General features: G+C 43.5%; 1 protein-coding gene across 1 annotated transcript in view; it reads left to right on the forward strand.

Annotated features, from left to right (window-relative positions):
* The first annotated feature begins 5,098 nt into the window (after positions 1-5,098).
* LOC149448912 (organic cation/carnitine transporter 2-like) overlaps positions 5,099-25,951 on the forward strand; it is a 97,952-nt gene continuing 77,099 nt past the window's right edge. The window contains exon 1 of the mRNA XM_089694063.1: positions 5,099-5,691. Within this exon, the coding sequence (XP_089550189.1) occupies positions 5,299-5,691 (393 nt within the window). The 5' untranslated portion in view covers positions 5,099-5,298. The remainder of the gene's footprint in view (positions 5,692-25,951) is intronic.

A 25,951-nucleotide genomic window follows, 5' to 3' on the forward strand; every position in this document is an offset into this window, starting at 1 on the left:
ATAACACAGAGCAGGGTGTCACGTATACAGGAAGAGACCATAACACGGAGCAGGGTGTCACCTATAGAGGAAGAGACAGTAACACATAGCAGGGTGTCACCTATACAGGAAGAGACTATAACACGGAGCAGGGTGTCACCTATAGAGGAAGAGACCATAACACAGAGCAGGGTGTCACCTATACAGGAAGAGACCATAACACGGAGCAGGGTGTCACCTATAGAGGAAGAGACAGTAACACATAGCAGGGTGTCACCTATACAGGAAGAGACTATAACACGGAGCAGGGTGTCACCTATAGAGGAAGAGACAATAACATGGAGCAGGGTGTCACCTATAGAGGAAGAGACCCTAACACGGAGCAGGTTGTCTCCTATACAGGAAGAGACAATAACAGAGCAGGGTGTCACCCATAGAGGAAGAGACCATAACACAGAGCAGGGTGTCACCTATAGAGGAAGAGACAATAACACAGAGCAGGGTGTCATCTATAGAGGAAGAGACCATAACACAAAGCAGGGTGTCACCTATAGAGGAAGAGACACTAACACATAGCAGGGTGTCACCGATAGAGGAAGAGACCCTAACACAGAGCAGGGTGTCACCTATAGAGGAAGAGACAATAACACAGAGCAGGGTGTCACCTATAGAGGAAGAGACCCTAACACAGAGCAGGGTGTCACCTATAGAGGAAGAGACACTAACACGGAGCAAGGTGTCTCCTATAGAAGAGACCATAACACGGAGCATGGTGTCACCTATAGAGGAAGAGACACTAACAGAGCATGGTGTCACCTATAGAGGAAGAGACCCTAACACAGAGCAGGGTGTCACCTATAGAGGAAGAGACTCTAACAGAGCAGGGTGTCATTTATAGAGGAAGAGACCCTAACAGAGCAGGGTGTCACCTATAGAGGAAGAGACCCTAACACGGAGCAGGGTGTCACCTAATGAGGAAGAGACAATAACACAGAGCAGGGTGTCACCTATAGAGGAAGAGACCATAACACGGAGCAGGGTGTCACCTATAGAGGAAGAGACCATAACACGGAGCAGGGTGTCACCTATAGAGGAAGAGACAATAACACGGAGAAGGGTGTCACCTATACAGGAAGAGACAATAACACGGAGCAGGGTGTCACCCATAGAGGAAGAGACACTAACACGGAGCAGGGTGTCACCTATAGAGGAAGAGACCATAACACGGAGCAGGGTGTCACCTATACAGGAAGAGACCATAACACGGAGCAGGGTGTCACCTATAGAGGAAGAGACAATAACACGGAGCAGGGTGTCACCTATAGAGGAAGAAACCATAACACGGAGCAGGGTGTCACCTATAGAGGAAGAGACAATAACACGGAGCAGGGTGTCACCTATAGAGGAAGAGACAATAACACGGAGCAGGGTGTCACCTATAGAGGAAGAGACAATAACATGGAGCAGGGTGTCACCTATAGAGGAAGAGACCCTAACACGGAGCAGGTTGTCTCCTATACAGGAAGAGACAATAACAGAGCAGGGTGTCACCTATAGAGGAAGAGACCATAACACAGAGCAGGGTGTCACCTATAGAGGAAGAGACCATAACACAGAGCAGGGTGTCACCTATAGAGGAAGAGACCATAACACAGAGCAGGGTGTCACGTATACAGGAAGAGACCATAACACGGAGCAGGGTGTCACCTATAGAGGAAGAGACAGTAACACGGAGCAGGGTGTCACCTATAGAGGAAGAGACAGTAACACGGAGCAGGGTGTCACCTATAGAGGAAGAGACAATAACACAGAGCAGGGTGTCACCTATAGTGGAAGAGACAGTAACACGGAACAGGGTGTCACCTATACAGGAAGAGACAATAACACGGAGCAGGGTGTCACCTATAGAGGAAGAGACAATAACACGGAGCAGGGTGTCACGTATACAGGAAGAGATAGTAACACATAGCAGGGTGTCACCTATACAGGAAGAGACTATAACATGGAGCAGTTGGTCACCTATAGAGGAAGAGACAATAACATGGAGCAGGGTGTCACCTATAGAGGAAGAGACCCTAACACGGAGCAGGTTGTCTCCTATACAGGAAGAGACAATAACAGAGCAGGGTGTCACCTATAGAGGAAGAGACCATAACACAGAGCAGGGTGTCACCTATAGAGGAAGAGACCATAACACAGAGCAGGGTGTCACCTATAGAGGAAGAGACCATAACACAGAGCAGGGTGTCACGTATACAGGAAGAGACCATAACACGGAGCAGGGTGTCACCTATAGAGGAAGAGACAGTAACACATAGCAGGGTGTCACCTATACAGGAAGAGACTATAACACGGAGCAGGGTGTCACCTATAGAGGAAGAGACAGTAACACATAGCAGGGTGTCACCTATACAGGAAGAGACTGTAACACGGATCAGGGTGTCACCTATAGAGGAAGAGACAGTAACACATAGCAGGGTGTCACCTATACAGGAAAAGACCATAACACGGAGCAGGGTGTCACCTATAGAGGAAGAGACCATAACACAGAGCAGGGTGTCACCTATACAGGAAGAGACCATAACACGGAGCAGGGTGTCACCTATAGAGGAAGAGATAGTAACACATAGCAGGGTGTCACCTATACAGGAAGAGACTATAACACGGAGCAGGGTGTCACCTATAGAGGAAGAGACAATAACATGGAGCAGGGTGTCACCTACAGAGGAAGAGACCCTAACACGGAGCAGGTTGTCTCCTATACAGGAAGAGACAATAACAGAGCAGGGTGTCACCTATAGAGGAAGAGACCATAACACAGAGCAGGGTGTCACCTATAGAGGAAGAGACCATAACACAGAGCAGGGTGTCACCTATAGAGGAAGAGACCATAACACAGAGCAGGGTGTCACGTATACAGGAAGAGACCATAACACGGAGCAGGGTGTCACCTATAGAGGAAGAGACAGTAACACATAGCAGGGTGTCACCTATACAGGAAGAGACTATAACACGGAGCAGGGTGTCACCTATAGAGGAAGAGACAGTAACACATAGCAGGGTGTCACCTATACAGGAAAAGACCATAACACGGAGCAGGGTGTCACCTATAGAGGAAGAGACAGTAACACATAGCAGGGTGTCACCTATACAGGAAGAGACCATAACACGGAGCAGGGTGTCACCTATAGAGGAAGAGACAATAACACGGAGCAGGGTGCCACCTATAGAGGAAGAGACACCAACACGGAGCAGGGTGTCTCCTATACAGGAAGAGACAATAACAGAGCAGGGTGTCACCTATAGAGGAAGAGACCATAACACAGAGCAGGGTGTCACCTATACAGGAAGAGACCATAACACGGAGCAGGGTGTCACCTATAGAGGAAGAGACCATAACACGGAGCAGGGTGTCACCTATAGAGGAAGAGACAGTAACACAGAGCAGGGTGTCACCTATACAGGAAGAGACCATAACACGGAGCAGGGTGTCACCTATAGAGGAAGAGACAGTAACACGGAGCAGGGTGTCACCTATAGAGGAAGAGACAGTAACACGGAGCAGGGTGTCACCTATAGAGGAAGAGACAATAACACAGAGCAGGGTGTCACCTATAGTGGAAGAGACAGTAACACGGAACAGGGTGTCACCTATACAGGAAGAGACAATAACACGGAGCAGGGTGTCACCTATAGAGGAAGAGACAATAACACGGAGCAGGGTGTCACCTATAGAGGAAGAGACCATAACACAGAGCAGGGTGTCACCTATAGAGGAAGAGACAATAACACGGAGCAGGGTGTCACCTATAGAGGAAGAGACCATAACACGGAGCAGGGTGTCACCTATAGAGGAAAAGACAATAACACGGAGCAGGGTGTCACCTATAGAGGAAAAGACACCAACACGGAGCAGGGTGTCTCCTATACAGGAAGAGACAATAACAGAGCAGGGTGTCACCTATAGAGGAAGAGACCATAACACAGAGCAGGGTGTCACCTATAGAGGAAGAGACCGTAACACAGAGCAGGTTGTCACCTATAGAGGAAGGGACACTAACACAGAGCAGGGTGTCACCTATAGAGGAAGAGACACTAACACAGAGCAGGGTGTCACCTATACAGGAAGAGACAATAACACAGAGCAGGGTGTCACCTATACAGGAAGAGACCATAACACAGAGAAGGGTGTCACCTATAGAGGAAGAGACAGTAACACAGAGTAGGGTGTCACCTATACAGGAAGAGACCATAACACAGAGCAGGGTGTCACCTATACAGGAAGAGACCATAACACAGAGCAGGGTGTCACCTATACAGGAAGAGACCGTAACACAGAGCAGGGTGTCACCTATAGAGGAAGAGACCGTAACACAGAGCAGGGTGTCACCTATACATGAAGAGACCATAACACAGAGCAGGGTGTCACCTATACAGGAAGAGACAATAACACAGAGCAGGGTGTCACCTATAGAGGAAGAGACCATAACACAGAGCAGGTTGTCACCTATAGTGGAAGAGACAGTAACACAGAGCAGGGTGTCACCTATACAGGAAGAGACAATAACACAGAGCAGGGTGTCACCTATACAGGAAGAGACCATAACACAGAGAAGGGTGTCACCTATAGAGGAAGAGACAGTAACACAGAGTAGGGTGTCACCTATACAGGAAGAGACCATAACACAGAGCAGGGTGTCACCTATACAGGAAGAGACCATAACACAGAGCAGGGTGTCACCTATACAGGAAGAGACCATAACACAGAGCAGGGTGTCACCTATAGAGGAAGAGACCGTAACACAGAGCAGGGTGTCACCTATACATGAAGAGACCATAACACAGAGCAGGGTGTCACCTATACAGGAAGAGACAATAACACAGAGCAGGGTGTCACCTATAGAGGAAGAGACCATAACACAGAGCAGGTTGTCACCTATAGTGGAAGAGACAGTAACACAGAGCAGGGTGTCACCTATAGAGGAAGAGACAATAACACAGAGCAGGGTGTCACCTATACAGGAAGAGACAATAACACAGAGCAGGGTGTCACCTATACAGGAAGAGACAATGTGAGTGAACAGACTGCTCGTTCCCCATGTATGTCATGGCAGGGTGAATGTCTCCTTGGTGGAGGTGTGTAGAGGTCTGTACACCCACAGGAACCGCCCATGTTTCCTCCTCCTCCCACGTGAGGCCTGTGTACACACACCGGGCACACTGAATGGCCGTCCTGTCAGGCCGGTCCCGGTTCCTGTGTGTCTCGCTCTCCAGCCGGGCTCGTCCTCTTCCGCTCCCACCTCTCCCCTCCCGCCAGCCATGCGCGATTACGATGAGGCGACCTCTTTCCTGGGAGACTGGGGTCCTTTCCAGCTAACCATCTTCTTTCTGCTCAGCGCCAGCATCGTTCCCAATGGCTTCACCGGACTCTCCGCCGTCTTCCTGGTAGCCACCCCCGAGCACCGATGTCGTATACCGGACCACGCCAACCTGAGCCTGGCTTGGAGGAATGTCAGCATCCCCTGGGAGGAGAAGGATGGGGCGCTGATACAGAGCAGGTGCTGGAGGTACAAGCTGGACACCTTGAGGAACTACTCTGATCTGAAGCTCCTTCCTGGGCTACATGTCAACGTCAGTGACATAGAGAAGGAGAAGTGTCTGGATGGATGGGAGTATGACAAGGACATCTATCACTCCACTGTTATCACCGAGGTGAGGGAGGAAGGCACTGACACACTTGTATAGTACAGGGGACCTGTCTGGGAGGGAACAATGGGGGGCAGGTGGAACCTTTCCTCAGTCTACAATGTCACATTTTGGTGTGATCAGATTGTCCTTGAGAAATCCTGGCCATCAGCTTGCTCAGTTTTTTCTCTCTTACAATCACATCTTTCATGTGTGCTTCAACTATTGAGCTTTGCCTGATGTTGAAGGGAAAATGAATGGTATAGAAACCTCAAGAGCCCCTTCATACATAGGCGGGAATTCATTTCTGGTAATCCATGTTTGTCCATTGACACACGTTCCATTAATGCGTTCACACCTTTTCATTGATGGTTGGTGAGTCTTCCATTGAAATGAATGGAAATGCATCAACAGGTGTGTTAGGATAGACATTGTAAGGCACATCAAGCATCCTAATACACATGAAGGTGTCAAAACACACATGAAGGCATCATAACGCGCTTCAAGCACAGAATACAGAATGGAACCCAGTAATATCCTTCAGTGACTTCCTTCTAATAAAGAACAAAGTCAATTGTCCCAGTCTGAGGATATGCTTTACAATAGGCAGTGACCAGACGGAATATAGAATGGTTGATAAGGTGATGTGTGCGTCACAGGACAAAGTACATTTCATCTCAGCAGAACTGCCACGATAATGGGTGGATGCCACCAATAGTCAATATTTTGGTGACCATCTGCAGAATCAGGAAACAAAGTCACTTTGATTTCCCTAACAACACAGTCAGTGTTGATGCAGGAATCCCTCCCACAGAGGTATTGTGTTCTCCTAAAACAGGCAACTTGGATACCATCAGCCTGCCCATAGGTGGTTAGAATCTCAGCTGCTGCCTGCTGAACCTGCCGAGATTCAAGCCATCTATGGCCTGGTCATGCATCTCCTATATGATGATAAGGTCATTCATAGCTGGGGGTTGTTCGTTTCAATCTCAAAGCTACTAGACTTTAAGTTGCTGTCAACACATCAGAGACATTTCTTTAGTGGGGAAGAGATGCCACTCATGGGCTAGTGCAGAAGATGTGCGAGGAGGTCATTGACCTTTCACCAGAAAGGAGTCTGAGTCTGTGCTAAGATGTGTGCCAAGGGTCTTCTGTGTGTTTTTATTTCTCCAGCTTCTACCATAAGTATCCAGATAGCTGTGGATTAATTTATCAGTAGTATGATACCAACGGAAGAGAATTTTGTAGGCAATTGCTTTGTATATGATATGATGAACTTTTCATTACCTTGATTACAAATGGTCTTACAGGGCTCCCATGGCAACTCTCTCTCCTTAGGACACCATCCCATTTTTTTCCTTAGATCTTAAGATCTTTATGAAGGTTGTGTAAGGAGTCAGTGGTCGGGTTAGTTAAAGTGGAGCTCCACCCAAAAGGGGAAGTTCTGCTTTAAGCCCTTTTCCCCGCTCCCCATTAAAGATTGGCACTTTTGGGGAGCTGGGGTGCCTTAATTTTACAGCTACCCGCTCACACTTCCACTGCGATTGCCTAGGCAATAGGAAGCAGAAGTTGTCCTCTTTCCTCTCCCCATGTAGTCTTCTGGGACACATTACAGGTCCTAGAAGACTACAGGGCCATTCACAAAGTGAAGCTCTTCTCGCTCATGCGCAGTAGGCACCCAGCTGTGAAGTCGCACGCTGTCACAGCCGGGTGCCCACACTGAAGATGCCGGCGCCAGGGAGAGAAGACGGCTGGTGAAACCAGCTGTGGTGAGGACACCGCTGGACCAAGGGACAGGTAAGTGGCTTTATTTTAAAAATCAGCAGCTACAGTTTTTTTTTTTTTTCCCCAGCTGGAACTCCACGTTAGGACACCAGCCACAAACAAGGAAATAAATAATTTGCCATGTATTTGTATTATGAGACTGGGCTGCTAAGGTGTTTATAGATAGGGCAAAGAGTAGACACATCTTTGTCCTGTATGTCCAATGTCAGAAATGTATGTATGTGAAATGAGAAATGTTAATGAAAGCCAAAGGGTTTAGGTAAAGTAATTGTATGGCATTAAGAAAAGGTCAATGGATTTTTGTTGCTCCATGGGTCCATAGCGTAGAAGATCAAAGATGAATTCTCCTGCACTCTAGGACCCAGACGGGTGGCGAATAGATGGAACCAGACCTGGAAAAATCATCCACCAATGCATATAGGGTTGTGCGGCTCCAAACAATGCTGGGGAAGCCCGACCAATACTGCAGAACGAAATGAAAACGAGAAACGCACCAACCTTGCGCATTACCTCCGTAACCAAAATTTATTAATTATAAAAATATACTCACAAACAGCGAATAAAATCAGGCATGTAAGCCCTCAAAAGGACTTGAAGATAGCGCAAATCCCATCGAGGGGATGGATATTCAATACAGCTGACGTGTTTCAAAGGGTGTCCCTTCTTCATCAGAGCTACCGATCTAGCTACAGAGCTATCGGTAGCTCTGATGAAGAAGGGACACCCTTCGAAACGCGTCAGCTGTACTGAGCGCGAATCCCATCGAGGGGATGGATATTCAGTACAGCTGACGCGTTTCGAAGGGTGTCCCTTCTTCATCACAGCTACCGATAGCTCTGTAGCTAGATCGGTAGCTCTGATGAAGAAGGGACACCCTTTGAAACACGTCAGCTGTACTGAATATCCATCCCCTCGATGGGATTCGCGCTATCTTCAAGTCCCTTTGAGGACTTACATGCCTGATTTTATTCGCTGTTTGTGAGTATATTTTTATAATTAATACATTTTGGTTACTGAGGTAATGCGCAAGGTTGGTGCGCTTCTCGTTTTCATAGCATAGAAGGCCAGCTGAGGTGATCAAATACCTTATCGGCATCCAGGCTTAAAACTTTGTTTCATTTGTTGAGGATATCAATGAGGTCTACAGTATGCTTAGTGTTGTCCCCCGCTTGTCTAAAGGGGATGTGCCCAGTGTAATAATTTTGTATTGTCTGGTAATGCCCCACAGAAAATGTTAGTTAGGCAAAAAAACATTTTTTTTAAGTTTTGTTTAAAATGGGGAAGGGTTATACCCTCTGTCAAGATTTTATTTATGTCTGTGTCCCCATTGGGAACATTGACTCCTTTTTTTTTTTTTTTTTTCTTGGTGACATTTATGACCAAAAAAAGGGAAAATCCAAATTTTTAGAGTAGTTTCCAAAACAGGAGGAAAGGGAAAATTGCCTGTTAGACACAGCTGTCTAAGGGCTCTTTCACACAGAAGTTCCAATCTCCTCCGCTTGCCTGTTTTTCAGGTGGACCCAATCGGAACATCTATTCTCCTATATGGAGCGGCGGATGTAAATGGACGTGTCCGTTTACACCCGCTGACATCCGATCTGATCCACCAATAAGGGAAGGGTGGGGATCCTATTCCCTTTCCGTCCATCGGATTGGGTCAGATGAAAACGGACAGACGGTCCATTTTCATCCGACTGCCCATTGCTGAGAGCAAGCAGCTGTGTCTGCTCTGCAGCAGCGGAGCAGATACAGAGCTGTCATCGGCTTGCTCAGGGGGGATCAGTGAAGAGATCCCCCGCTGAGCAAGCGGATCTGCTAAACACTGTGTGAAAGGACCCTACAGTCAGCTATAGACGGATCAAAATTCAGTGAGTTTAGCAGAAACCAGCTAAATTTCGATCCATGTATGAGCAGGCTGGTTGTACAGAAGTCGAATGCTCGATCAACTTCAGTACAACCAGTGTGTGTTTTTTTTTTTTTTTTTTTTTTTTCCGCATTCGATTAGGTTCCGTTCACACCAATGCATTTTAGTGCTTTTTTTTCAGAACCGCACTACAGTCCATTTAACATGGTTTCCTATGGAACATGCTCACATCTATACTTTTTTGAGCTGCTGCATTTTTGGAAAGGGTCAGGGACTTTTTTAAAACCAAAAAGCAGCATTTTTGCTACAATAGAGTTCAATGGAGAAGATGCTGAAATGCATGGTAGTGCATTTTTGCAGTGTTTGTGTTTTTATTCTGCCCAGCAAAAAAAAATTCCACTTTAACAAAAAAAAAGAACTGAACAAAACGCAGTAAAAACGCGTAAAAAATTCATCAAAAACGTGTGTACAAAAACCCAAAACGATCTGCTAAAGCACTGCAAAACGGACAAAAAGCAAACTGCATAGGTGTGAACTGAGTCTTACTGCTGGTGGCTATAGCTGTCAGCAGGGAAACCTGTCAGAATACAATAGCTCAGCGGGAGGTATTCCCCCATCAACACTGACTTTGTTCATGGGGGAATCAAGCAATGTTTGTTTCCGTAACCAATGGTTGCTTAATGTATGGCCTGCTTTGAAGATTCCCACTAACCTTCTTGTTGCATTTCAAGGACGGGAAGTGAAGGAAAACTTTGTCAATGGTAAGCAGACTACAAGAGACAGTGTAAGGATGTGTGAGTATGTCTTCTAATATTCATAGGGCAGTCTGCCAGGTCCTGAGACTTTGGTTTGGGAGATTTCTGATGACCTAGTGATAAGTTCTCCCATGTCTGTAGAGTGGTTAGGAGATTCTGTCCATTCTTTAGTTAATTTGAGAACGTTAATGGTATCTTAGTAATCATTTTATGTATGTTTTTAGTGTCTAATCTTGCTTTTCTTGATCCTCAGCAACTGTGCTATTTAAATGGCTATAGTAATCACCAGAAATATCTCCTAAGGCTTGGGGAGGCACATGTTAGTGTACCATTATTGTCTCTAATGGCTGAAGAAGAATCTCATTTTTCTTGTAACTCATGAGCAAAGAAAGTGCTGTCCTTGTTGCCTATCATAAAAATATTGTTTGTTGTGGAGCAAAGCTTTTTCAATGTTGCTGATACACTGTATCTACTTATTTGGAGTTCTTATGATCACTATTTTTAGGGGTTGAGGGATGGCAGGCCAATTTATTTCCTAAAGCTACTTTCATGCTGATCCGTAGAAAAAAGGCATATCCCTTTTTACCTTGTTTTTACCATGTTTGCGGTGCTTTTTTTTTTTTACAGGACATGATTCAAAAACCGCACAAAAAATGCAACGCCGGTGCGTTTTTGCAAGATTTTCCATTCATTTCAATGTGGAGGTGCGTTTCTGGTGTATTTGTAGTGTGTTTTTTTTTTTAACCACACCAAACCTGCACCAAAAATGCAGCAAGCAGGATTTTTAAAAAACGCACAGGACCCGCAATGGATCAGTATAAAGAGTGTAATAGGATTACATGGTCTTACGTTTTTTTTCTTCTGCTTTTTTTTTTGTACTCAAAAGCAGAAGAAAAACACATGAGTGTGAAAGCAGCCTAACTGGTGCAATTTAGTTGTGGAAGGGTGTTCTGGTGCGCTGTATCACATTTATGTGTTGACACTAATGCATTGCACATGAAATATCATTTTGTGAGCGTTCCATAATATAGCAGCCTAGGGGACCGATCCTACATTCTTTGTAAAACATTGGCGAATAACGCCCTCTAGGTAGAATTTGGGGGGGTTCATATTTGAGGGAGTATTCGTTTATTCGCCAGTATTAAACATCCAAATCAGGTGAACAGTGTAGGAATGACAACACTTTGCATATGTGCCTCCCACTTGACAAGGGACCAAAAGTAATGGGACAGAATAATAATCATAAATCAAACTTTCACTTTTTATTACCTGGTTGCAAATCCTTTGCAGTCAATTACAGCCTGAAGTGTGGAACGCATAGACATCACCAGACGCTGGGTTTCATCCCTGGTGATGCTCTGCCAGGCCTCTACTGCAACTGTCTTCAGTTCCTGCTTGTTCTTGGGGCATTTTCCCTTCAGTTTTGTCTTCAGCAAGTGAAATGCATGCTCAATCGGATTCAGGTCAGGTGATTGACTTGGCCATTGCATAACATTCCACTTCTTTCCCTTAAAAAACTCTTTGGTTGCTTTTGCAGTCTGCTTTGGGTCATTGTCCATCTGCACTGTGAAGCGTCCAATGAGTTGTGAAGCATTTGGCTGAATATGAGCAGATAATATTACCCGAAACACTTCAGAATTCATCCTGCTGCTTTTGTCAGCAGTCACATCATCAATAAATACAAGAGAACCAGTCCCATTGGCAGCCATACATGCCCACGCCATGACACTACCACCTCCATGCTTCACTGATGAGGTGGTATGCTTAGGATCATGAGCAGTTCCTTTCCTTCTCCATACTCTTCTCTTCCCATCACTCTGGTACAAGTTGATCTTGGTCTCATCTGTCCATAGGATGTTGTTCCAGAACTGTGAAGGCTTTTTTACATGTCGTTTGGCAAACTCTAATCTGGCCTTCCTGTTTTTGAGGCTCACCAATGGTTTCCATCTTGTGGTGAACCCTCTGTATTCACTCTGGTGAAGTCTTCTCTTGATTGTTGACTTTGACACATATACACCTACCTCCTGGAGAGTGTTCTTGATCTAGCCAACTGTTGTGAAGGGTGTTTTCTTCACCAGGGAAAGAATTCTTTGGTCATCCACCACAGTTGTTTTCCGTGGTCTTCCAGGTTTTTGGTGTTGCTGAGCTCACCGGTGCGTTCCTTCTTTTTAAGAATGTTCCAAACAGTTGTTTTGGCCATGCCTAATGTTTTTGCTATCTCTCTGATGGGTTTGTTTTGTTTTTTCAGCCTAATGATGGCTTGCTTCACTGATAGTGACAGCTCTTTGGATCTCATCTTGAGAGTTGACAGCAACAGATTCCAAATGCAAATAGCACACTTGAAATGAACTCTGGACCTTTTATCTGCTCATTGTAATTGGGATAATGAGGGAATAACACACACCTGGCCATGGAACAGCTGATAAGCCAATTGTCCCATTACTTTTGGTCCCTTAAAAAGTGAGAGGCACATATGCAAACTGTTGTAATTCCTACACCGTTCACCTAATTTGGATGTAAATACCCTCAAATTAAAGCTGACAGTCTGCAGTTAAAGCACATCTTGTTTGTTTCATTTCAAATCCATTGTGGTGGTGTATAAAGCCAAAAATGTTAGAATTGTGTTGATGTCCCAATATTTATGGACCTGACTGTGTGTATGTATATGTGTGTATATATATATATATATATATATATATATATATTATAATATAATTTTATTTTTTTTTATTGACTTAGTTAACTTTTTTTGTGTCTGAGTATAGATCTATGCTTGTCCCAAGCATGTTTGAAGCTATTTGCTACTGACTGGCTCACTACCTCTGCTGGAAGTTTTTATTCCACGCATCAACTACTCTTTCAGTGAAAGTACTGTCTGAGATTAGTTTGGAATGTTTCTCCAGTTTGTTTAAGGTCATGTCCCGTGTTCTTGATTTTGGTTTTGTGTTGAAAATACTGCTCTCTTGAACCTTATTCACCCCCTTGATGTATTAAAAGGTTTCAATCATGTCTCCCCTTTCCCTTCTTTCCTCCAGACTGTACATGTTAAGTTCCTGAAGTCGCTCTTGATATGTTTTATTCCCCAGACCTTTCAGCATTTTTGTTACCCATCTCTGGACTTGTTCTATCTTATCAGTATATTTTTGTAAGTGAGGTCTCCAGAACTGGACACAGTAATCTAAATGAGGTATCACTAAAGATCTATATAGGGAAATCAGGACCTCCTTCCTCCTGCTGGTGATGCATCCTAGAATTCTATTCACTTTCCCCACTGACTGGCCACACTGCCTACATGGCCTACATATTGCATGGGTCAGTTTACAGCAAAGTGAGCAGAGCTGATGATTAATGAGTGTTTCTGCCTTTCATTCTCCAGTCAACGGGCTGTATGTGGGGAGGTTACACTAGTGTATTCCTTAATTTTTAAGTGTTAGGGTTCAAATAGTTTAAAGAGACCCTGTCCAAGAAAAGAGAGGCTAACTTGTGGCCTGAGTCTCCTGCCTCCTCTCCAATCCAATTCCTCAGCCTCCATCAGTGTCTTTGGCATTCGATGTGTCCACCACCACACGCCTTAGTTTCATACTCCAGCCTCTACACCACTACAAATCTCAGAAGTGATGTGGGGTTCAGATGAAAAAAACATGACATGCAGCAGGAGACACAGACATCCGACACTCCCTTAAGTGTGGAATAGTAAAGACATTGGTGGAGGCTGGAATGGGGAGGAGGTACAAAACATGGGCAACCTGAGATGAGTATACTTTCTCTCTTTTTGCATAGAGCTGTCTGTTATTTAGAAACTTGACCGAGTCTCTAAGTATTAAGACCAGGTTGATCATTAAGGGTAGGTTACAGGTCAGAGATATTTAGTAACATTGTTTGTCAGCTTTCTTTTAGGGTTGAAATTGGGAATTATTGTGATGGACTTTCAGTTCCCAAAACAATTGGGCTCTGTCTTTGCAGCTGTATGGACCTGCCATATAAAATCTTTATAATATATAGCTGACCAGGGAGTTTGTATTTGTATAATGGCTTTCAGCATAGTCTAGCAGCAACAACCTTGAGCCCCTCTCCTTCTCCGGACTCAAACGCAGCACAGTCTGGGTTCACATACTCCCTGCAACTTCCTCTGTTCCCCCTGCATGTCCCAGCAAACTCTCTGTATGCCACATAGGTCCCTGCTCTTTCTCTGAATGGTGGGTGGGGCTAAATATAACAAGGGGCCAGTCGGCATCTTCCCGGCCTGTCCAGTCGGCATCTTCCCGGCCTGTCCAGTCGGCATCTTCCCGGCCTGTCCAGTCGGCATCTTCCCGGCCTGTCCAGTCGGCATCTTCCCGGCCTGTCCAGTCGGCATCTTCCCGGCCTGTCCAGTCGGCATCTTCCCGGCCTGTCCAGTCGGCATCTTCCCGGCCTGTCCAGCTAGTCTCCTTCGTTCCTGTTACTAGGGTTGGGTCCTTTTCAGCTCTTTATCTTGTCAGCGCTGCTGAGTAGCTTTTAAAGCAACCCAGATGGCTCTACACGTATAAAAAAAACAGCATTGTACTGGGTCTGTTGTTTCCTAAATTTTCTGCCACGGGGATATTGGTGCAAAAATTACACTAACCTGGAAAATGATTAAAAAGTACTACTACACATCTATGGCTGTTAAGAACAATTAAAATAAATTAAGTATAAAAAAAGTACCTTGCTAAACAAATAGCAGTCAATGAATAACTGAGGTGTACATCCTTGTTCTCAACTATCACAGTTTTTTGCTAGCCATGTAGTAGGGTACTTTTGCTGTCTATTGTTGCAATGCTAGCGATCAGCTAATTGTCTGTAAAGACTAAAATTGTGTTAAGATGACCCAACATTCGTAAACCAGCCTTTGAAGGAAATGCCACCTTGTCAGCATTCTTATCAATGACAAAGCATGATCCACCAATCAACCACAGCAACCGTTTTAAAAATGTGCATGTGATATGACTAATGAGCTCCTGCCCTGCTGTCTGGGTGCTCAGCACTTCTGCTTTCTCCTGCTCATTATAATCTGTCATTGTTTTTAACATAGATTACATTTTACAATGCTTAACATCATAAGTAAAGGCTAACCATGTAATTTAGTTAGTACATTTTTTTTCAATGTAAATATAGTCTACATAAAAGCAATACATGAATACTTTCTTTACAAAAAAGTATTGTAATTTTGCATTTCTTCCTTGGATTATCTTGTTTTTTCTGCTATGTTGCAATAATGCACATTGTTGTGTGTTTTCAGATGTAATGTTTTGCTTTTTCTTTTTTTTTTTTTTAACCATTTGCCCCCCAAAGGATTTACCCCCCTTCCTGGCCATTTTTTGCGTTACAGCACTGCGTTACTTTAATTGACAATTGCGCAGTCATGCAACGCTGCACTCAAATGAAATTTACGTTTCTTTCCAACAAATAGAGCTTTGTTTCGGTGGTATTTCATCACCTGTGCCTTTTTTTTTTTTTTTTTTTCTTGCGCTATAAACAAAAAAATACCAACAATTTTTAAGAAAAAAATATTTTTGACTTCTTGCGATTAAACATGTCCAATGAAAAAAATTTAAAAAATCAAATTTCTTCATAAATTTAGGGCATAATGTATTCTGCTACATGTCTTTGCTGAAAAGAATTCCCAATACGTGTAAATTACTTGGTTTACGTGAAAGTTATAGCGTTTACAAAAGGCGGTATATATACTGAAATTTCCTTTTTTTTTTTTTTTTTCTGTACTAGCAATGGCAGCAATCAGAGACTTATAGCGGGACTGCGGCGGGCAATCTGACACTGGGGGGAACTGAGTTGGTGTCACTGACATCCCCAGTGACACCAATACAGTGATCAGTGCTTTAAAAAAAAAACACTGATACTGTACTAATGGCACTGGGCAGGAAGGAGTTAACATGTGGGGAAAAGGGTTAACTGTGTGCTTGTTCACAGTATGCTGTGTTTTTGTGCTCTTTCAACTGTAGCACACTGTATGCAGAGCCATACAAAGCAGTGTGCAGTAGCTGACAGGGGAGAGAGCTGTATTGTTTTACATACAGCTCTCTCTCTTGTCTAATACTCAGCGATCACTAGATGCCAGCGAATAATCACCGGCCAGGACCTGATGATTGACAGCTGAGGCCGCGAACGCAAAATCACAGAACTGCAAAATCACGTATGTATACGAGATTTTGTGCACCCGTGCCACCCTGTAGCAGTATTTCTGCTATAGGGTGAACGGGAAGCAGTTAAAGACCTCGTTTGTTTTGTTTGAAAGAAAAAATTCACTTCAAGTTGTTGTGTTTTTGTTTTGTTTGTTTTTTTTTTTATATGTCAATATGTATTTGGCCTATGCTTGATAACGACTCATGTATTCATACATTACCTAACTCTTTCAAGACTGGTATGGGGTAGTTACAATGCTAATGTCCAGTGGTCCCTGTTGTTGTTATTGTTGTTACTATTTTTATTATAATACAGGATTTTTGTAGCACCAATAGTTTTCACAGCATTGAACAATATATGGGAGACTCCATAGCTACAGTACAATTAAGTGTAAGAGGGTGAGAAGGGCTTTGCTCGTGAGCGCTTGCAATCTAATTGGGAGCAGCAAGTATTACAAAATGTGGGAGGTAAGCTAATGGAAAAATTAAAAGTTCAGTAGTTAGGTTAGGGGGGGATAGGCATTCCTGAAGCAGTTCGCTTTCAGGATTGTCTAAAGGTGCATAGAGTAGCAGATAGTTGGACAGGTTGACGTCAGGAGTTCCAGAGGATGGGGCAGACTCGGGAGAAGTTCTGGAGGTAAGCATGGGAGGAGGAGACAAGGGAGCACAAGAGAAGGAGGTCTTGGGAGAAGTGGGGAGGACTGTTTTGGATGATATATTGAGACCAGATTGTGATGTGGCTTGAGGCAGTGTTGTGTATGGTTTTGGTTTCGTATGATGCTGTTTGGTAGATGAACAGAAATCAGTGGAGGGAATAAGGGATGGCGGACACTGAGTGGTTGGTAAGGTAGATGAGTCTGGCAACAGCATTCATTGTAATGTGAGACAAGACTGAAGGGATGAGGTGAGGAGTAGAGACAAATTTGGGCATCATCAGCATAGAGGTGGTATTGGAAGCTGTGGGAGGTAATCAAGTGACCATGGGAGCAGGTAGAGACAGAGAAGAAAAGGGGTTCAAGGACTTGTTAATACACACTATGAGAATATCAGACGAATGATCGTCGGGTCTTTTTTTTTTTTACATGCTAGTGTCATATCAAAAGTGAAGAGGTTACTAAAGATATGAAAATTCTCGTAAGACCGAATACAACTTTGGAAGTGATGCAGTGTTTTGTATAGTATTGTAATGTATTCTTTCATCTCTGAACATGCATGGTCTTGGTCACTCGATTTTTTTTTTCTTTTCTTGTAAAATACTATACTAATTACACAAAAAAGTTTGTTCTGTTATAAGAAAAATTTTGTGCTTGTCCCTTCAGATGTTTTCGCATGAACTGTAATGATTGGCCCTCGTAAGCTGTGTACTAACGATCATATTATCGAATGATCGCTTCAAAAGTTATTTTTTGTTTTTTGTTTTTTTTTATCTCCATCTGATTTTCTCATGTGTGCTTGGCATTTAGGAGTCGCTCCAGAACGAGGGATTGGAGAGGAGGAGACAAAGTTATAGGCAACACTGAAGGAATGTTGTGATTGGCAGGAGGAGAACTAGGAAAGAGCTGAGCCTTGGAGGCCAAAGAAATAGAATTTTTTTTTTTTTTGGAGGAGGAGATCAACCTTATCAAAAGCAGCGGATAGATCTAGTAGTATGATTATGGAGTAATGACTGCTGGTTTTAGCAGTTAGTAAATCATTAGTGTGTATTAATAGGGCAGGTTCTATGGGTGTTGCGAGCGAAATCCAGACTGTAAGGGGTCAGTGAGGTAGGAGCTGACAGTTGTCAGAGCTGACGGTTGTAGAATAAGCATTCTAGAAATAGGTAATTAGGAGCAAGGGGAAAGGCCTAAGGTTGTTCAGGCTGATTGGGTCCAGGGAGGGCTTTTTAAGATGGGGGGGGGGGGCTGACCAGTGCCTGGTTAGAGGGGAGAGAATGTAGATGTGAATGAGAGAGCATGAAATAGAGCAAGAGGGTGACTGTAGTAGTTGTAATGGAACAAGATTCAGGAGACAGGTGGTTAGGCAGACGTCTGAAGAGTTTGGTAACCTCATCAGTAGCAAGGTCAAAAGAAAAAAATATTAAATGTGGTTTTAGACAGCATTTTTTGGTTGGGGAAGATATCTGAAAAATGTTTTTGAAGTGATTAGCAATCTCCTGGGCAGTTAGTGGATGAAGGTGGTGGGGGACAAAGCAGAGAGTTAAAGGTAAAGAAGAGCCACTGAGGGCTGGATGAGAGATTTTAACCACTTGCATATCGCCCTATAGCAGATATGCTGCTACAGGGTGGCTGCTCTGTGCAAAATCAGGTATATATACATGAATTTGGAGTTCCGGGTAGGGGGCGCGTGTGCGCCGCCCTACCCGCGCTGTCATTGGTTGCAGCAGATGTCAATCACCGGGTCCCGGACGGCGATTTTCAGCCAGCAGTCTGTGATTGCCACTAAAGCTGAGTGGGGAGAGATCTTTGTGTAAACAGATCTCTCTCCTGTCAGTATGGACATGCTGCTTCCTCTCTCTCTGCACAGCAGAGAGAGAGAAAGCAGCATGTCCCCCTAGTAAAACAGCACACAGTGTAAACACAGCCCTTTTATCTCCCCAGATGTTAACCCCTTACTGCTCAGTGTCATTAGTACAGTGTCAGTGCTTTTTATTAGCATTAATCACTGTAATAGTGTCACTGGATATGTCAGTTTCCCACCCAGTGTCAGAATGCCTGCCGCAGTCCTGCTATAAGTCGCTGATCACTGCCGTTACTAGCAGTGGTGCACCGAAATAAAAATTCTGGTGCCAAAACCAAAAATTCTGGATGCACTTGGCTGAAAACCGAAATGGCGAAATGGACAGTTTTTAAAAATTATGTTTTTCAAACGCTTTAAAAAAAAAACAACAAAAAAAACACTTTTCATGATAAAAAAAAATAACACAATATATACTCCAATTTGTTGTAAAATATGAAAGCTGATGTTACGCCGCGTAAATAGATACTCAACAATGTTTTAAAATTGTGCACGCTTGTGGAATGGCAGCAAACTTCAGTACTTAAAAATCTCCATGGGTGACACTTTAAAAATTTCTACAGGTTACCAGTTTAAAGTTACAGAGGAGGTCTAGTGCTAGAATTATTGCTCTTGTGTTTGCGACGATACGTCACATTTGTGATTTGAATACCATTTACATGAGTGGGCGTGGCCTACGTAAGAGTTCACCACTACGTGTGAGCACGAGGGGACGGGGACACTTTAAACTTTATTTTTTATTACTTTTTTTTTTTACACTGTCAATAAGACCCCACATCTCTCCTCTACAAATTAAAGCATTAGATAAAAAAAAAGCATTGATCTAGTGCTGTTTACAAGGTGCAGGAACCGAAAGTGACGTAATGACATGGTTCTGGTGGGCATTGAGATGAGTGGAGGCCGTCTTTCCTTCACTGATTTCTATGCCCAGCAACGGGATCCACAGATGGGTTCTCAGGTAAGGCATAGAACCACTGGGCGACAGGGGCAGGGTTATTTTTGGTACCTGTATCGGTCCTTCTTTTCATATCAGCCAAAGGCCAACGGGTGTTTTCGGACGAAGCTTTTTGATATAGAAATTTCAGTTCTTCCCTAATTACTAGTATAAAAATAAATAAATAAAAATCCCAGTGTATATATACCATCATTTGTAGATGCTATAACTTTCACGTGAACCAATTAATTTACGTGTATTGGGATTTTTTTTTTATAGCAAAGATATGTGGCAGAATACATTTTGGCCTAAATTTATGATGAAATTTAATTTTTCTTTTTTGTTTATTGGATATGTTTTATAGCAAAAATTCAAAAATATTTTTTTTTCTTTTCAAAATTGACAGTCCCTTTTTTTTTTTTTTTTTTTTTATAGCGCAAAAATAAGTGTGGAGTTGATCAAATAGTCCACCAAAAGAGAGCTCTATTTGTGGGAAAAAAAGATACAAATTTCATTCGTGTACAGTGTTGCATGACTGTGCATTTGTCAGTTAATCAGATTGCTAAAAATAAATCTGGCAGTATGGAAACAGGAATTTTATTTCAGGACAGAGCTGTATAGGAGCAAGTGTGTCCGGAGAAAATGAGAGTGAAACATTTTAGGCAGAAGGGGCAAGTGCAATACAGGGATGAGATTTTGTCATAGAAGTAGTCATTAGCAGAATAAACAAGGGCAAGTTTAAGGTGGTGAAAGGTTTCTCTGGGTAATTGCTTGCTGCTTAGAGGGATTGAAGGTTAAATAAAGGGATGCTGTGAAACTAATGAACTTGTGGTCAGAGAGAGGAAAGAGGTTGCAAGGAGTGCAAAGATGGGAGAATACCAGGTCAATGATGTTCCCACTGGAGTGAGTAGACGTTTGTGTCCATTATGCTTGGCCAAAGATAAAGATAATCTAAAACTCTATTCAATCAGCGCAACACACCCTAAATAATATGATAGTGCTCTAAATAGTTGCTGCAAAAACACTTTTATGACTTCACAACACTTGTACCAAAATGAATAACAATAAAGTATAGCGCATCAAACTAATATCTCATATAAAAATCAATAATTAAAGTCCCATGAAAAAATCTCTTATAACCCCACTGTGCAATGTGTATAAAATAAATCTTCTCTCTTCAGTGACAACCGTGCCACCAGCATTAGGTGAAAAACCTCACCTCACTTTGACCTCATCAATAGCTACTTATGCGCTCAACATATGGACACACTTTTGTGTACACCCTCTGTGGTCTTCCTCCAGCTCCTCTCCCGGCACCACCAGAGTGTACACTCCTTCAACTGACGCTCTCATATAATATGTATTCTGGAAAACAGAAAAGTGGAATCATAGTGCTCTGTATTTATAAAACGGGTTCAGAGGTGATCGAGGCTGGCCGATCACTTCTGGGTTCGGAGTTGATCCAAGATGGCCGGTGACATTACTTCCGATGACCAGGAAGTGATGTAATTTCTGGGGGTAGGGAGAAGGGATACATGGGTTATTTAAGTGCTCCACATTTGCTGGCTCCCTCCCTACTGAGGAAGCCCGAATCTGGGGTGTAACACATATAGGTGGAAGGAACTGAGCCCTAGATGTTTTGAACTGATGATCATCCGGGAGAGTGGGGTGGTGAGCCATGTAACGAAATATACATTACGCTGGCTTGTTTCTTACATTTTTGTAAGTGTTTTTAATCTGGGCAGTAATACATTGTTTTCGAAATAGAGAGCACTATGGTTCCCCTTTTCTGTTTTCCATAATACTGATTATATGAGAGCGTCAGTTGGAGGAGTGTATACTGTGGCGGTATTTTATACACATTGCACAGTGGTGTTATAAGAGACTTTTTCAGGGGAGTTTATTGTTTTTTATTTTTATAAGAGATATTTGTTGCGCTACACTATGTTGTTCAAAAGATAATGTCAGATTGAGATGTAACTGGGCTGTTAACATCAACAGGGATGATAAAGTCACTAGGATTGACAGTTGATTTTTCAGTGGGGAGAAAACAGGGTAGCTAGACAGAGAAGTCCTCAATTAGTCCTCAAGGAAGTGTGATACCCATCCAGGAGGCCGATAAATCACTGCAATCTCAAGAGATATTGGCGAAAACAAATACAGTGAGTCTCAAGAGAAGCATAGAGAGAGAGATGTTGGAAGGACTTGAAAGGTGATCAGTGGGGATAGAAGGAAACAGAATTCACCTCCCTTCCATCCACTGGGCCTGGTAAGTAAATCCAGTGGGGGCACCATGAGAGAGGGCAGCAAAAGAGGCAGAGTCAAATTCTTATGGCCAGGTTTTAGTACGTCAATTGGGTTAAAGGAATTGGATAAAAAGGTAATGGACAGAGATGAGCTTGTAACAGACAGTGCGGGCAAATGAGATGAGGGGGATAGTTTTCAGAAGCTGGGTGTATTGTGGGTGTTGCCAGAGGGAGGGTGCCAGGTGTGGGAGTTGCAATTAGATAGCAGAGGGCCAATATTAGGGGCAATATCCCCAGAGATTAGACCGAGGAGGAGGGCGAAGAAAGGAAGATGTCAGCAGAATATTTAAGTGCACATACCTCACTGTCCTGGTGTCTAGGTCAGCATGTAGATTCAGTATTTGCATGAGGTGATGAGTGCAGTAGTAGTGAGGGTGGTGTGTGTATGTATGTATATATATATATAGTGGGGATCAAAAGTTTGGGCACCCCAGCTAAAAATTTGTATTAATGTGCATAAAGAAGCCAAGGAAAGATGGAAAAATCTCCAAAAGGCATCAAATTACAGATTAGACATTCTTATAATATGTCAACAAAAGTTAGATTTTATTTCCATCATTTACACTTTCAAAATAACAGAAAACAAAAAAAAGGTGTCTGCAAAAGTTTGGGCACCCTGCAGAGTTAATATCTTGTACTGCCCCCTTTGGCAAGTATCACAGCTTGTAAACGCTTTTTGAAGCCAGCCAAGAGTCTTTCAATTCTTGTTTGAGGTATCTTTGCCCATTCTTCCTTACAAAAGTCTTCCAGTTCTTTGAGATTTCTGGGCTGTCTGTCACGCACTGCTCTTTTAAGGTCTATCCATAGATTTTCAATTATGTTGAGGTCAGGAGATTGTGAAGGCCATGGCAAAACCTTCAAGTTACGCCTCTTGATGTAATCCCCCGTGGATTTCGAGGTGTGTTTAGGATCATTATCCATTTGTAGAAGCCATCCTCTCTTTAACTTCAGCTTTTTCACAGATGGCATCAAGTTACCATCCAAAATTTGCTGAAATTTTATTGAATCCATTTTTCCTTCTACTCGTGAGATGTTCCCTGTGCCACTGGCTGCAACACAACCCCAAAGCATGATTGATCCAACCCCATGCTTAACAGTTGGACAGAGGTTCTTTTCATTAAATTCTGTGCCCCTTCTTCTCCAAACGTACCTTTGCTCATTCCAGCCAAAAAGTTCAATTTTAACCTCATCGGTCCACAGAACTTGTTTCCAAAATGCATCAGGCTTGTCTATATGTTCATTTGCAAAGTTCAAACGATGATTTTTGTGGTGAGGACGTAGAAGAGGTTTTCTTCTGATGACTCTTCCATGAAGACCATATTTGTACAAGTATCTCTTTATAGTGGAATAGTGTACCACAACTCCAGTGTCTGCCAGATCTTTCTGGAGGGATCGTGCAGTCAAACGTGGGTTTTGAATTGTTTTTCTCACAATCCTGCGAGCTGTTCTGTCTGATATTTTTCTTGGTCTTCCAGATCTTGCTTTAACTTCCACTGTTCCTGATGACTGCCATTTCTTAATGACATTCCGAACAGAGGATATTGACATCTGAAAATGCTTTGCTATCTTCTTATAGCCTTCTCCAGCTTTGTGAGCGTTAACTATTTTCAGTTTCAGTTTTCTAGACAACTGCTTAGAAGAACCCATGGTGCTGATTGTTGGGGCAAGGCCAGAGGAGTCTGGGAATTTAAAACCTTTGAGATTGACATCACCTGGTCTTCCCAGACGATGATTGAGAACAATCCATGACACTGGCAGGTCTCAGCTTTGCAAAGGGGGCAGTGCATGCTATAAATTCTGCAGGGTGCCTAAACTTTTGCAGACGCCATTTTTTTGTTTTCTGTTATTTTGAAAGTGTAAATGATGGAAATAAAATCTAACTTTTGTTGACATATTATAGGAATGTCTAATCTGTAATTTGATGCATTTTGGAGATTTTTCCATCTTTCCTTGGCTTCCTTATGCACATTAATACAAATTTTTAGCTGGGGTGCCCAAACTTTCGATCCCCACTGTGTGTGTGTGTGTGTGTATATGTATGTGTATGTATGTATATATATGTGTGTGTGTGTGTGTGTGTGTGTGTGTGTGTGTATGCACACACTGCTCAAAAAAATTAAAAGAACACTTTTTATTCAGAGTATAGCATCAAGTCAGTTACACTCCTGGGAAATTGATCTGGCCAGTTAAGTAGCAGAGCGGGTTGTTAATCAGTTTCAGCTGCTTTGGTGTTAATAAAATTAACAGGTACACTAGATGAGCTACAATGAGACTATCACCCAAAACAGAAATGGTTTTACAGGTGGAGGCCACTGCCATTTTTTTCCCTACTCCTCTTTTCTGTTTTTTACTAGTTTTGCATTTGGCTAGGGTCAGTGTCACTACTGGTAGCATGAGGCGATACCTGGACCCTACAGAGGTTGCACAGGCAGTCCAACGTCTCCAGGATGGCCCATCAATACGTGCCATTGCCAGAAGGTTTGCTGTGTCTCCCAGCACAGTCTCAAGAGCATGGAGGAGATTCCAGGAGACAGGCAGTTACTCTAGGAGAGCTAGACAGGGCTGTAGAAGGTCCTTAACCCATCAGTAGGACTAGCATCTGCTCCTTTGTGCAAGGAAGAACAGGACGAGTACTGCCAGATCCCTAAAAAAATTACCTCCAGCAGGTCACTGGTGTGAATGTCTTTGACCAAACAATCAGAAACGGACTTCACGAGGGTGTCCTGAGGGCCCAATGTCTTCTAGTGGGCTCTGTGCTCACTTCCCGGCACCATAGAGCTTGATTGGCATTTGCCATTGAACACCAGAATGGCAGGTCTGCCACTGGTGCCCTGTGCTTTTCACAGATGAGAGCAGGTTCACGTGACAGACGTAAAAGGGTCTGGAGAAACCGTGGAGAATGTTATGTTGCCTGTAACATCGTTCAGCATGTCCGTTTTGGTGGTGGGTCAGTGATAGTCTGGGGAGGCATATCCATGGAGGGACGCACAGACCTCTACAGGCTAGACAATGGCACCCTGACTGCCATTAGGTATTGGGGTGAAATCCTTCGACCCATTGTCAGACCCTACACTGGTGCACTGGGTCCTGGGTTCCTCCTGGTGCACAAAATGCCCGGCCTCGTGACGAGAGTATGCAAGCAGTTCCTTGAGGATGAAGGAATTGATACCATTGAATGGCCCCTACGCTCGCCTGACCTAAATCAAAACACCTCTGGGATATCATGTTTCGGTCCATCTGATGCCGTCAGGTTGCACCTCAGACTGATCAGGAGCTCAGTGATACCCTGGTCCAGATCTGAAAATACAGCAGGACACCATCTGTCATCTCGTTAGGAGCATGCCCCAACGTTGTCAGGCATGCATACAAGCACAAGACCATACAAACTACTGAGTACCATTTTGAGTTGCTGCAATGAAATTTCAGTAAAATGGACTAACCTGCTGCATCATTTTTTCACTTTTGATTTTCAGGGGGTGTCTGTGAATTCAGTTCTCTGTAGGTTGATCATTTTCTGGAGGATGAAGGAATTGATATCATTGAATGGCCGCTACGATCACCTGAACTAAATCCAATAGAACACCTCTGGGATTTCGTGTTTCGGTCCATCCGACGCTGCCAGATTACACCTCAGCCTGTCCAGGAGCTCAGTGATTCCAGATCTGGGAAGAAATACCCCAGGACACCATCCGTCCTCTCATTAGGAGCGTATCCCGACGTTGGCAGGCATGCATACAAGCATGGGGGGGGGGGGGGGGCGTACAAACTACTGAGTACCATTTTGAGTTGCTGCAATTACATTTCAGCAAAATGGACTAGCTTGCTGCATCACTTTGATTTTCCAGGTGTCTTTGAATTCAGTCCTCTGTAGGTTGACCATTTCCATCAAGCGATGGGGTATCCTTACGTTCCTAACACATTACCCAGTCCATATCAGTATAGATATCCAGCATGATATTTTCCTGATTGAG

This window comes from Staurois parvus, unplaced genomic scaffold (assembly GCF_062004578.1).
Source record: "Staurois parvus isolate SC_StPar_1 unplaced genomic scaffold, SC_StPar_1.0 ptg000648l, whole genome shotgun sequence".
Classification (NCBI taxonomy): Eukaryota; Metazoa; Chordata; class Amphibia; order Anura; family Ranidae; genus Staurois; species Staurois parvus.